At 46.2% G+C, this 14,535-nt stretch overlaps 1 protein-coding gene across 3 annotated transcripts in view; it reads left to right on the forward strand.

Annotated features, from left to right (window-relative positions):
- Positions 1-14,535, forward strand: part of HEPH (hephaestin) — a 59,019-nt gene that overhangs the window by 32,196 nt on the left and 12,288 nt on the right. For all 3 annotated transcript variants that reach the window (XM_074277728.1, XM_074277727.1, XM_074277729.1), the window contains exons 12-13: positions 3,079-3,291; positions 9,257-9,470. In XM_074277728.1, coding sequence (XP_074133829.1) covers positions 3,079-3,291; positions 9,257-9,470 — 427 coding nt within the window. The remainder of the gene's footprint in view (positions 1-3,078; positions 3,292-9,256; positions 9,471-14,535) is intronic.

Consider the following 14,535-nt stretch of genomic DNA (forward strand, 5'->3'; position numbering starts at 1 on the left):
TGGATCATGGGACAGCGCACGGTACACACTTAGACTCCACTAAATGCTACTTCTCTGTATATTTCAACATGGGAATTCTCAGAAAAGGAGACTTAACCTGTTAATGAGCTGGCTTGACTGCACAATGGGCCTGATTCATTTTTACCTTAGACACCATAGAAATGGCTCTCAACTACTCTCTGCCTCAGTGTTATTGGGTGTACAATGGGCCTAATAGTACTTTATGTAACTCCTGAGAATCAAGACCAGAAAGTACATTGATATTCCTAAAAGGAGCATGGGATATAGAGTGTGCTAAATGGTAGTTTTCTGCATATTCATACATGAAAATTCCCTGAAAATGATATTGTCTACGTTAGCGAGCTCGCTTGAGTGCACAATGGGCCTGATTACTTTTTCAACTTAGAGACCATGGATTTGTCTCTCTACTGTTCTGTGCCTCATTGTTCTCAGATGTACAATGGGTCTATCTATTTAGTGATTCTGTTAAGCCCAGAGAAGATCAGGATTAGAATGTACACTGATCATACTCAGTGGATCATGGGAAAGCGCATGGTACACACCTAGACTCCACTAAATGCTACTTCTCTGTACATTTCAACATGGGAATTCTCAGAAAAGGAGATTTAACCTGTTAGTGAGCTGGCTTGAGTTCCCAGTGGGCCTGATTGATTTTTGAACTTAAAGTCCATAGATATGGCTCTTCACTGTACTCTGCCTCAGTATTCTCAGGTGTGCAATGGGTCTATCTATTTATTACTTTTTTTAAGTCCTGAGAAAATCAAGAGCAGAAAGTAGGCTTCTTTTACTAAATAGAGCATGACACAGTGCACGGTTCATCATTAGACTGGATTAAATGCTAGTTTTCTGTATATTTCTAAACAAAAATTCTCTGACAATGACATTTACCATGTTAGGGAGCTGGCTTTAGTTTCCAAAGGGCCTGATTCATTTTTGAACTTAGAGACCATAGTTAATGCTCTCAACTACTCTCTGCCTCAGTATTCCCAGATGTACAATGGGTATAGTAGTGTTTCATGTTACTGTAAGCTCACAGGCAGGAAATACAATGATATTGCTCAGTAGGGCATTGGTTATGGTTAGGGTTAGATTATGGGGAGGGTTTGGGGTTTTTTGTAATCTGAAAGGACAATAAAAAACCCTTCTATTCTATTAAAAGTACTTTCATTTTTATAGAAAACTTGTAAGCTTAGTATCTATAGAACTAAGCCTGCAATAAAGAAGATTTGAGTTTAGGACCTTTGGGAATTCCTTTAACTACTCTTTATCTTAGTGGCCTCAGGTGTTAAATTGGTATTATGGTACTGCATGTAAATGCACACAATGTTCTGGGCATCTAATATAATGATATCACTGAAAAATTCTAGCACATTGCACGGCACACAGTAGGGGCACAATCCATGCTAGTTTTCAGTGTAATTATAAAGGAATATTTTCTATCCCTCCCTTTTGAATACATCAGGAATACATTAAATATGATAATATCACTGAAAAATTCTAGCACATTGCACGGCACACAGTAGGGGCACAACCCATGCTAGTTTTCAGTGTAATTATAAAGGAGCATTTTCTATCCCTCCCTTTTGAATACATCAGGAATACATTAAATATGATAATATCACTGAAAAATTCTAGCACATTGCACGGCACACAGTAGGGGCACAATCCATGCTAGTTTTCAATGTAATTATAAAGGAATATTTTCTATCCCTCCCTTTTGAATACATCAGGAATACGTTAAATATGATAATAACACTGAAAAATTCTAGCACATTGCATGGCACACAGTAGGGGCACAATCAATGTTAGTTTTCAGCATATCAAAGTGCATATACTAAGTGTGTATAGGACTAAGTGTAGAACAAAGAAGTCCTCAGTTCAGAGCTGGCTTCCTTCGTGGCCTAGCTTAGTAGCCCTGGATTGATCCCCTTGGCCCTGTTTTCCTTAATTCTTTCAAGTTGAAGGGGCAATTACAATACTGAAGGTAAGGCCTAAGATTGTTGTGAAAATCCCGCTTAAGGCTGTTTGTCTACAGTGAACAGCCGCCTGCCTTATTGATTCTGGGATCAGGAGGCTGGCTTTGTCAGCTCCCATCTTCCCCAGATCCTGCCTCTCCCTTGTCTGGCCCACCATGGATGGGATCACCCAGTTTCTCCAGACACTGGAAACTCAACCGCACCATTTGTGGGACTGGGGGACTGGCTTCCTGCTGTGGCCCGAAAACAAGAAAGCCCTGAGCCTGACGCTTAGTAGGTGCTTCGTGTGGGCTTGTTGTCAGTGTGGTCATATAGGAGAAGTCTGTTTAAGGTTTATTTAATTTATTACGGTCTTTGGTAGCTGAGTGACTAGAGGGAGGAGATGATGAGACCCGCATTCAAAACAGGCCTCAGGTACTTGTTACACGAATGTCTTTGGCTAAGTCACAACCACTCTTTGCCTTTGTGTTCTGAGTATAAAATGGGATAGTAAAATAGCATCTCAGTTTTACAAATATTACAAGCACGAAAGACACTGATTTTGCTCAGTGAGGTACAGCACGGTGTCTGGCACGTAGTAGGGGTGTCCAAAATGTTAGTGGTTGGTATAATTCTATGGGAGAATTCTCTGAAAAGGGCATTTGCTGGACCGGGCAGCCGGCAAGGTGAGAGAGAGCACGTGGAATTAAACCTGGCTGAAAGAAGGCTCCAGGTGCAAATCAGCTGGAGATACTTTTGGCCCAAGTGACCTCTGAGAAGTCCCTGAACTCCTCTTCACCTCAGTGTTCTCAGGTGTAAAATGGGTACAATAGTATTTTGTGTAAGTCCAATGAGGATCAGATGGGATATTGGTAATAAGTGTACAGGATAGTTGCCTGGCACATAGTAGGTACTTAATAAATGGAGATTGTCATTCTAAGTCTGTAGAAGAGTTCATTCACTCAATACCCATATTGCCAGTGGTCATCAGCAGCCGTAACCTCCTTCAGAGGCCGTGGCTGGGCCGGGCCAGTAAGATCTGGGGTGATGCAACCCACCGGCACTGTTAACCCCCACTCTGTATTGTTTTTCTCTTTTTCAGCTATTAATGGGTTTGTCTTCTCAAACCTGCCTGGGTTAGTCATGTGCCAGGGGGACACGGTGGCCTGGCACTTCCTCACCCTGGGCACGGAGACTGATTTGCACGGAGCCATGTTCAAGGGCCACACCATCGAGATGCTGGGCATGAGGAAGGCTGGAGCGTCCCTCTTCCCACACACTTTTGCTACGGCGCTCATGCACGCAGACACCCCAGGTAAGGCCTTTGGCTTATCGGGAGGTCCTGGAAATGGTGAGAGGCAGCCTATTGCACCGCCTCCTCACCACCGGAATCTCTGCATCCTTCTTGACCTTGACTTCACTGGCAGCCTGCAAGGCCTCTCTCCTCCCAGTCCCTCCAGGCTTAGGGGGGACTGTCTTCCCAGTATACATTGATTAAGCACCTACTATGTGTCAGGCAAAAAACGAGCTTCTAGTCTAATGGGCCAATCAACCTGCACACAACTGTGAACAAACTGGATCTAGCAGGACTACTAGGCCGCAGTCAACAGAGAGACCCTGGTATTATGGGAGATTGAGCAAGTTCAGGGCATCTGGACTTGGAGTCTGTAGGAAGCCTTGAATTTTAATCCAACCTAGATTCTTAATAGTCAAGTGACCCTGAGCAAGTCACTTAACCTGTAAAATGGGGATTGAAGTAGAGATGTGAGGCTCAAATGAGATCATCTTTATTATTCCCTTCTTATTCCCTTGTAAGCCCTCCCCACCCTCAGCTTCCTGCATAAGGTGGGATTTTAACTGAGACCTGAAGGAAGCCAGGGGAGGCAGGAGTTGAAGATGAGAAGGAAGGGCCTTCCAGGCAGGGGCGCAGCTAAGGAGCTGGGAGATGGAGGGTCTCGTGGGGCCCAGCAGAGAGGTCTGTGTCCCTTCCCTGCATTGCAGAGTCTAGGGGAGGACATGACGTAGGGTCTAAGAAATGTGTGTATGGAGTGCGTGGGACACAGAACAGACCTTCTCTTGGCTTCGGAGGCTCCTGGGGTTCGTTGAGAAGGGGCTGATGGGTCAGAGATCCCTGGCGGAGGATGAGTAGAGAGGCTGAGGAAGGCAGCCCAGCAACAATCACCATCACGCTCCAGGTGTGAGGGCCTGCACCTTGGAACATATGTGACACATGTTGTAAAGGTCAGATTGACAGGTCTTGACAGCAACTTGGATGTGGGGACGACAGGGAGAGAGGGAGGCTTTGGGGGAAGCCGATGACATGTTTTGGACATGCTGAATTTCCAATGTCTGTGGGACATCCAGCCGGAGACGAGTAATAGGCAGCTGGAGATGGGGGCCCGCAGGTCAGCCGAGAGGTTAGGGCAGAATAAGGATATGTGAGAAACATCCGTGTACAACAACATGGACATGCTAATTGAATCCATGAGAGCGGATGAGATCACCCGCAGGAGAGTGGGGAGAGACGGGGAGAGGGCGGCCAGGAACCCACCCACGAGCCTCCTCTCGGGCAGCCAGGCCTTTATGACTTGGTGTGGGGACCCAGGTGCGGGGTCACAGTAAGGGGAGCATGGTGCCTCCAGCTCTTGTGGGCCTTACGGCTCGGGAACACCCAGGCCCGCACAATCCTGCCATTCTGCTTCCTAATTAGGAAACCTTGCTTCCAGTATTGGTGATGATTGGGGGGTAGGCTCAAGACAGGCTGGGCATTGGGCATTTGGGTAAGGACAGGAAGTGGGGGTGTTCATCTACGCTTAGGGACATTCCCAACAAAAGCATGCAGGTTTGGGAGCAGAGGATAATCCATTTTGGTTAGAGCATAGAGCAGGGGTTCTCAGAGGATGTTCTGGGGTGGCCCTGAGGATTCTGGAACGAGATCAAAACTGGCCATTTAAATAGAAATTTCAATATATATGAAAATATAGAATAAATATTATATATATATATATGTATATATATATACATTATATATAAAGTGTATGGTGAATATATTTATAAATTAGATAAAATATAATAAAATTTCTATAAAATATGGAATATATTTACACATGATATAAATATATATATTTACATATTATATAAAACATAATAAATTTTCTATAAAATATGTAATATATTTATGCATGATATAAATATATAAATATATTTACATATTTTATAAAATATAATAAATTTTCTATAAAATATGTAATATATTTACACATGATATAAATATATATTTTTACATATTATATAAAACATAATAAATTTTCTATAAAATATGTAATATATTTACGCATGATATAAATATATTTACATATTTTATAAAATATAATAAATTTTCTATAAAATATGTAATATATTTACACATGATATAAATATATAAATATATTTACATATTTTATAAAATATAATAAATTTTCTATAAAATATGTAATATATTTACACATGATATAAATATATAAATATATTTACATATTTTATAAAATATAATAAATTTTCTATAAAATATGTAATATATTTACACATGATATAAATATATAAATATATTTACATATTATCTAAAATATAATAAGTGTTATATATTTATATATCATAGAGATGTGTAATTAATATTTATGTATTATATGTAAATATTATGTTTCTAAATTCTGTAAAAATAAGTGATAGATATTTATACATTATATATAAACTAGATAGTAAACATATATTTATATATTATAAAAATATAATCAATTTATATATTATATAAAATACAATGAATATATTTATATATTATATAAAACATAATAAATATATATTTATACTTATATAAATCTATGTAAGAAATAGATATTTATACATTATATCTAAACTTGTAATTACTATATAATATACATACTACATGCACAAAAATACATATATATTATAAGGATATACAAATACTTATATAAAATATGTAATAGATATTTATACATAATATATAAAGATGTAATAAATACATATTTATATATTACATATAAAATATATTTATGTTATGTAAAATAGGTAATAAATAGATATTTAGAATCATATAAATATGTAAGAAATATATATATTTGTACATTATCTATAAATCTATGAGATATATAAGCATAGCAAATATTAATAGATATAACTTACATAATCAAAACCTCTTTGGGGAAGGGTTCTCCATAATTTAAAGACTCTCAGAAGGGTCTTGAGAGAAAAACAAATTGCGAACCACTGGCAGAGAGAACTTTGTGGGGGGAAATGATAAGAGACGAGGGGCAAATGCAGAGCGAAAAGCTTTAGCCAAGACCCCTGACCTTCCCTCAGGAATACTGGGAAGCGATTTCTGTATTGGTTGAGAGAATCTCCGTATAAAGAGACAGAGGGGGGGAGGGGTTGGGGGTGGGAGAGGATGAGAGATACTGGGGGGTATTACACATACCCAGACTGGGTGGATGCAGGGTTACTTTTGCTGCCCCTCCTCTTACTTTTTTATTTTCTGTTACTGAATGGGGGGGGAGTAAAACAAAAGGGAGCAGCATTCAAAGCAGATCACCCAGAATATGTGAGGGAGATAGAATCCCCCCATTACTCCCTTCGGCTTGGCCAAGGTGGGAGGCCACAGGTATGGAGCGCCACGTGCAGTGCCAGATTGCTTGCTGTTCTCAGCATCCCTGTTTTCCTCATTTAGGAAAAAAGACAGCTCCAAGCCTCCCAGGAGCCCCAAAACATAAAACCTAGCAGGGACACCCCCAAAACAGGACATCAAAATTTCAGGCACCCCAAACTCAGAACATCAAGTCTGGAAGGGATCCCAAAACACATCTCCTGGCCTCACAGGGAGCCCAATGCACACATCAGGCCCAGAAGGGACACCCCAAAAAACAGGATATCACCCTTTTAGACACCCCAAAACTCAGAAAATCAGGTCTTGCAGGGACCTTAAAAATTTCACAGCCATCAGGGACCCCAAAACAAGGTTAGTAGGGACCCTAAAAAGAATATGAGGCCTTTGAGGGACCCCAATACACAGGACACCCCAAAACTCATAAATCAGATATAGCTGGGACCCCAAAACAAAGAATTTCATAACCAGCAGTAAACTCAAAACACAGCTCCAAGCTTCACAGGGACCCCAAAACAACACCAGGCCTGAGGCAGTAAGGGTATCAGCGTTGGCAGGGCCCTGAGAACAAAGCATCCCTGGCCCCCCGTTTTCTGATGGGCCTGGCGCCATGCTTGGCGCCGATGAGTCACCAAGTGACACATCAAGTCATTCCCGCTGTCAAGCAGCTGTCCCCATGGGAAATCACGTGTCGGCGCTAAGAGGTCCTTAGTTTGGAGATTCTAAGAGGTGTGCGAGACAAGGACGGAGGCGTGTGCGAGACAGGGATGGAGGCATGTGCTAGTGTGTGTGTGTGTATGTGTTTGTGTGTGTGTGTGTGTGTGTGTGTGAGAGAGAGAGAGAGAGACAGAGAAAGAGAGAGAGAGAGAGAGAGAGAGAGAGAGAGAGAGAGAGAGAGAGAGAGAGAGAGAGAGACAGAAAGAGGAGAGAGACAGAGAGACAGAGAGAGAGAGAGAGAGAGAGAGAGAGAGAGAGAGAGAGACAGACAGAGAGAGAGACAGAGAGAGAGAGAGAGAGAGAGAGAGAGAGAGAGAGAGACAGACAGAGACAGAGAGACAGAGAGAGAAAGGAGAGAGACAGAGAGAGAAAGGAGAGAGACAGAGAGAGAGAGAGAGAGAGAGAGAGAGAGAGAGAGAGAGAGAGAGAGAGAGAGAGAGAGAGAGAGAGAGAGAGAGAGAGAGAGAGAGAACACAAGAGCCAGGAGAGTGTGAAGAGGGTTTTCAAAGCTAGCTTGGGCCTGGCGTGCAAAAAGGTGTCATCTCTGAGGTAATAGGGAGCTATCTAAGGTCCTTGGGCAAGAGATAACATTATCAGCTGTTGTTTTTGGAAAATCACTTTAGTAGCTTGTGGAGGATGGCTTGGGATGAGGAGAGACTTGAGGCAGGGAGACTAGTGAGGAGGCTGCTGGTAGTTTAGGCATGAGAGGCCTTGAACAGTCTTGAGAAAAGAAGGTAGATGCTGGAGATGAGGATGACTCTGATATTGTAGATTGGGAAGCAGGAAGGCTGGGGGAGGGACATGTTGGGGTTCCACCTGACTTAGTGGAGTTGCAGGGAACTCTGGACTCTGGCACATCAGGGCACGTGGGCAAGTGAGCAGAGATGTGACAGCTCTTCTTAGGAAGAGAACCTGCCCTCTCTCCCCTCAGGAAATGAATTGCCCAAAGTCACAAAGGGACAAAGAAATGGAGGCAGAATTCGAGACCAGTAGCCTCATTCTTCCCTGTGGCATCACTGTACAAGTAGTAGGGAACCATAGTAGATTCTTGAGCTGAAGAGCCACAGATTAAAAGAAAATGAATGTCTGACCTGCGGCCTCAACTCTTGAACCTTTGACAGGGGATATTTGAGTCAGTCACGTCTTAGTCTTTGAGCAGTAGAGCTCCATAGACCACAGGTTCTGAGCTGGTGCCTGCAGTCGTCTGGCCCGACTTGCTCCCAGCACTGACAGGCAGCAAGATGGGCTCTCCAGGCCAGAGTTGGGGGGGGAGGGCTATGGGGCTGGCAGAGGGCATGGCCCTGCTGTTGGGTCACCGCCACCCACATCTCTGAACTGAGCCCCCTGTCAGAGTCTTGTAAAGTGCTCCTCCTGCTCCCCAACCCCAAGATGGTTGATGGGGCCTAGTCCATGGGGAACCTTTCCTATTTACTCCTATCTTCCTGCCCGGCCCCTTCTCTCTCCGTGTCTCTGTCTCCTTCACTCTCTTTCCTTCTCTCTTTGTCTCTGTCTCTCTCTGTCTCTAGCTCTCGTTGTCTGTCTCTGTGTGTCTCCCCCTGTTTCTGTCACTCTCCTCTGATGTACACAAACTCCATTCCCCTCATTAATAGATCCGCACTAGTGGGTTTGTGCACTGCTGATTTGGTCATCTTTTAAGTAGGCACTGTTCTCTGTGCCTGGAGTAGCTTTGCTGGGGCCTCAGTGCCCCCCGCTGTAAAATGGAGTCAGTTAATGCTTGTTCTCCCTGTCTCATGGGGATGTTGCAGAGGAAGCATTTTGCTAGCCTCGGGCTCCTTATCATTATATTTCCCAGGGGTCCCCACCCAGGATCCTCTCTTGCATGGCCACCTGAGAGAAGTGGGAATTCTGAGGCCAATCTTCCCCCCTTGCATGTTTCTCCTCTCCCCAGGGCGCTTTGAGATCTACTGCCAAGAAGGCAGCCATCTCCAGGCGGGAATGAGGGCATCTTACAACGTCTCCAAGTGCCACAACGGCAGATCCGGAGCCCGGCCGCGTTACCACACAGTCCGCACCTATTACATCATGGCTGAGGAGGTGGATTGGGACTACTGCCCAGACCGAAGCTGGGAGAGCAAGTGGCATAATGTCTCAGAGGAGGAGAGGTGAGGAGGCCTGCTGGGAGGTGGGGCAGGGAAGTCAGAGCCAACACTGGGAAGGATCCAGTCAGCCACAAAGTCCAAGGCTCAGGCCACGGTGTTGGGCTTGGGGTTGTAAAGCTCTCCCGGCCCTCCCCTCAAGCAGGAGCAGCCGGGGGGGGGGTGCCACAGTGCCTAGAGTGCCAGGCCAAGAGTCACAATGTCTTGAGTTCATATTGAGCCTCAGACACTCATTAGGGATGGGAGATATATTCGGAAGCTACCAAGCTGTGATCTGAGGGAAAAGGCCAAGCAAAGCCCCATGGGAAAGGTGAGAAGAGAGAGTGTGGAGGTGGGGGCAACTGGGCTTGATCTTAAAGAAACCAAGGGGACATTAATAGAGAAAAGGAGAGGAAGACTCAGAGAGAGCAATGGGATTGCTCAATGTCACACATCAGATCCGAGTTCTGGAAATGGGGGAGGAGGCACAGGACCTTAGAGGCCATTTGGTCCAAATCCCTCATTTTATAGATGGGGAAATTAAGGCCTCAAGGGAGAAGTGACTTGCCAAGGTCACCCGTAACATCCTGGAAAGGAGCCGAAAGGTCCTCTTGTCCAACTTTCTTATTTGACAGTTGTGAAGAAAGTGAGCAGATGTGACTTGTCCTGTATCTGTGGTCCTTGGCTCCCGGCAGTTGTTCTGCCGGCCGTTGCCTCTTCCTCTCACTCCGGTGGAGCTTTCCCCCATCCTGCCCCCTCCCACTGTTTACACATCTGCCCACGTCTCCCTGCTCCCCTTCACTGCCAGACTTCCAGAAACCATCGTCTCCCGGTGCCTGTGGGAACTTCTCTGCCAGGCACCCGGCTCGCCCCCTCAGCAGTTTGGCTCGTGCCCCAGCCTCCACGGGAGCGCTCGGTGGCGCTTGCCAGCAATTCCCCGTGGTGGAAACCCAACGGCCTTTTCTGCGTCGGCCTCCCCTGGGCCCTGTAGCTCTTGGCACCGTCAGCCACCCACAGACATTGATTTGTGGGGCATTATTATTCCTGGTTCTCCCACCTGTCTGGTGGCTCCGGGACTGAGTCATCCTTAATCTTCCAGCACTCTGGCGCAGAGATCCCCAGGGCCTGCCCTGGCCGGCCTTATCTTCTCTGCTCTCACATGGGGACCTGTTGGCTATGCCGGATTCAGTTAGCAAGCATGTCTGCATCCAGGTGTGGAGTCCGGCTCTCTCTGGGCAGTGCACCATAGTGGATAGAGCATTCACTTTGGAGTCAGGAAGACCTGGGTTCGAACCTCACCTCCGGTGTTTATTCCCTGGAAAATCTTGGACAACTGCTCTGGCCTCAGTTTCCGCATTCCTAACATGGGAGGATGGGGGAGGGTGAACTCTGGGTTCTATGAGGTTCCCTGCAGCTCTAAATGTCTGATCCCATGACCCACAGACTCCCTTCCTCATAGCATCTGTTGGCGTCTCTGACTTGGCGTTGGCCAGAGGGCCTTGCCCTTTCTCCAGACTCGCCCCTTTTTGTTGAAGGCGCTCCAGCTTTGAGTTTGATGGGCTCTTGCCTCTTCTTCCTCAGATCCAATCAGTCCAAGGCCTATCAATCAACTCTCTCTTTCCAGTGTTCTCAGGGTCTGTCCTTATAGCTTCACCTCAGTATTAATTAAACCACTGCTTACATGGACATCAGCCTGCCTCAGATTACCCAAGTAGCCCACTAAGTGCTCTGCCTGCCAGTCTCTCCCCTTCTCCTTCCATCTTCCACTCAGCTGTCAAAGAAATGCCCCCAAGTCTGATCATGTCTCTCCTCTCCTCCATAAACTTCCGCAGCTCCCCAGTACCTCTTGGAGCATCTCAAAACTCCTTGGTCTTAGCGTGAGCCGACCTTTCCAGCTTTGGTTACGTAACTGGCCTCGCAGACTCTTGGTTCTAGGCAAGACCTTCCTGTCTTCTCTGTGTGTCTTGAATATTCTCTCTTCATAACTCTGGAATCAAGACTCGGTGCAGGTGCCCCATCCTCTGTGAAGAGTTAGTGCCCTTCCCTTCCTCCAGTTACCCTGCTTTTACTTCCCCATGTTCACATCGCCCTTCCCACCAGGATGCTAGCACCTTGCGGGCAGTCAAGGGCTGACTTTTTGTGCTCTTCCCACAGCTGGCACAGGGTAAATGCTCAAATTTCCTTATTGATTTGGAGTCACAAATTCAAGCCGTGGTTTGACCGCCGAATTGCTGTGTGATCTTGGCCAAGTAACTGCCTGTCTCTCAACCTAGCTTTCCCCACCTGTACGATGAGCCTTAGAGAACCGCAATTACTCTAAAATGAGAACCCTCCTTCCCTTGTCTCCTCCGTGGATTTGCCAAGGCTACATTCCATGCTGGAAGACGCTTCCTTCTCTTCTCCCCTTTCAGTGACGTTCTCTTTCATCAAACACAGGTGCCCCCACTTCATGACACCTATTTGAGCCTTACAGCTATTCACGTCGCCTCTCGCCTCAAACATCCCTAGAACATTTGCAAATATCGTTCTCTTCTCCCTCTGATCTCATTCTTACTTAGGTACAAGTCGTTCTCCCTCAGTGGAATAAGAACGACAACAGCAACAACAACCCACTGGCACTTTTCCGCTGCTTTCAGATTTTTATCTCATTTGATCTTCACAACCTCCTTAAGGCAGGGGCTGTTATTATCCCCATTTCATACTGAAGTTGAAAACTAATGACTTGACCAGGATCACACAACCAGAATGTGTGGCCATGGAAATCCCTCGAGGGCAGGGCCTCTGTTTTTGTTTTTGTACAGCACAGTGCCTATTACATGATTTTTTTTTTGAACTGAATTGAAAAAAAGCAGAGTATTCAATCTTTTCATTTCAAAAAATCAATTGATATCCTTGTTTTCATTTTCTTCATTTCCTTGTGTGGGTGAATGTGTGTCTCCCCTCCTCCTCCCCCTGAAAGACAAAAGCCAGAGATCCCCTCTTTCAGGTGGACTCCTCTTCATGGCTGATGGTGGGCTTGTAGACCTGGGGTAGGAAGGGCCTCCAGGGAGTATGAGGTCTAGCCCCTCATTTGCCAGCAGAGGAAACTGAGGCCCCCGGAGGAGAAGAGCCTCTCCCAGTGGCAGAGCGGGGTTCCAAATCCCAGTCCCCAGCCTAAGTCTGCCACGTCACTTGGCCCACATCTCTGTGGCTCGTCCCCAAGGGCAGCACGGATGCCTTCGTCAGATGCTTCGCTGAAATCTAAGCACGCAGCGTCTGCAGGATTTCCCTGATCTCCTGGGCTCCTGACCCTCTCGGAAAGGAAATGAGGCGAATCTAGCACGAAACCATGTAGTGTCAGCTCTCGCTGTTAACATTTCCCTCTGCAACTGCCCGAGTTGCGGCCCTTTAATAATACATCTTAGAATTCTGTCAGAAAGCAGAGCCGAGTTCAGTGGCTCCCTTTGGGAGCTTCGGCGTCTTTCTTTTTGGAAAACCGGCCCATCTGCCAGCCTCCACTCCTGGGCCCCTTCAGTGCCTGCCGCCGCTAACTAAGTAACTGATGACCTCTTCGGCAGCTGCACTTGGATCTCCATGACATGCAGTTGTGGGGCTGGCAGCTCCACTGTATCCAGGGCGCTTGTGCGGCCTTTTATTACCTCTTCACTTAGTGAAGGCTTCGCCTCCCTGCTGACCATTTTTGATCTCCCCCTTCCAGGCTGGAAATAAGTTTCCTTGATAGGGAAAAAAAAAATAGGAGACAAATTTATACTACGGTAGATTGAGTTTTGGACTTGGAGTCAGAGGCTCAGATTCAAATCCTGCCACAGATACTTATTAGCTGCACGGTTCTGGGCAAGTCACTTCCCTTTCCTTGTCTCTGTATGTGAACTGGAGCCAATCCTTCCCCTCTCTGGACCTCAGTTTCCTCCTTTGTCAAATGAATGACTTCTACTACATGGCCTCTGAAGGCCTGGGATCCCGAGTCAAGCCATTGTGCTTTTTCTCTTTTCTCCCCATTTCCTTCTCCTTTCTGCACTCCTGTGCCTCCGTACTTAGCCTTTGGACGGGCCCGGGCCATGATTTTGCATCAAGCCGTTAATTGCCTTCATTTCTTTTTCTTGGAAAGAGCTCTAGGCTGGGGACCTAGTTCTGGGCCTTCACATCGCCTTCCCTCAGCTTCCCTTTTGTGTTTCATTGGAACAACTCCTGGCTACGTCTTCAGAGCCTCATTTCTGGAAGCTTCCCGCCCCTCCTGGACTGAATGCTCCTGTTGGATTTTAGAGCAAGGGGAACCTTTCTATCCCAGCGTCGTCTTTCAGAATCCTTACAGATCTATAGTACATGTCAACATACGGCACCCTGTCTTAGGGTCTCTTGTTCCCCATTGTTCCTTCATCCAGAAATATCAGTCCCACTCAGAGTTGACGTCTTAACTGGCCATTCAGTTCCCAAGTCATCGCTTCTTCTCAGAATTGTCTTAACTTGAACCTCTCGAAAGTAATAAGGAAAGTGCCATCTGTGCCCCTGGGTCTCTTGCCAAGGACTTCGGCAAAAGTCTGCCGGGTCTCTCCAGCAGTTCCACTTTCTCGAGTAGCCAGGGCAATGTGCCAGTGAGGCTTGATGAGTCTTGAGTGGCTCAGCACCATGTCCTAGATACATGTCTCTAGGTGACGGCAGGCCTGTCCGGTGCGAAAAGCAGGTCAACAGATAGACGGTTGTTGTCTTCCTTAGCGGGGAGCCACTGACTATCCACTGCTTGGCCTCCTTCTAGCTCTTAGAGAAGGGTCTCTCACCCCTCAGCTTCTCCCCACCTGCCTATGCCCGTTCCTTGGAGGACCAGCAGAGGCCAATCGCCTCCTCTTTGGGAAGAACCTTCCAGCAGTTAATTAGTCCTGTGGAGCCTGTGGCCCTTCTTTGGCCCTTTTTCCTCCTGGGGATGTTCTCCCATCCTCTTTGCATTTTGATGGCACCATCCTTGTGATTTCTAAGGAGATTCCTATTCTCCCTAGGAAGTGGAGAGGGGTTTCCTCAGGATTCCCAACAGGCCAGGCCTTGGGCATCTATACCAAGTACCAGACACAGCCAGAAGCATTCTGGGTAGGTGATGGTG

The sequence above is a fragment of the Sminthopsis crassicaudata genome, chromosome X (assembly GCF_048593235.1).
Source record: "Sminthopsis crassicaudata isolate SCR6 chromosome X, ASM4859323v1, whole genome shotgun sequence".
NCBI lineage: Eukaryota > Metazoa > Chordata > Mammalia > Dasyuromorphia > Dasyuridae > Sminthopsis > Sminthopsis crassicaudata.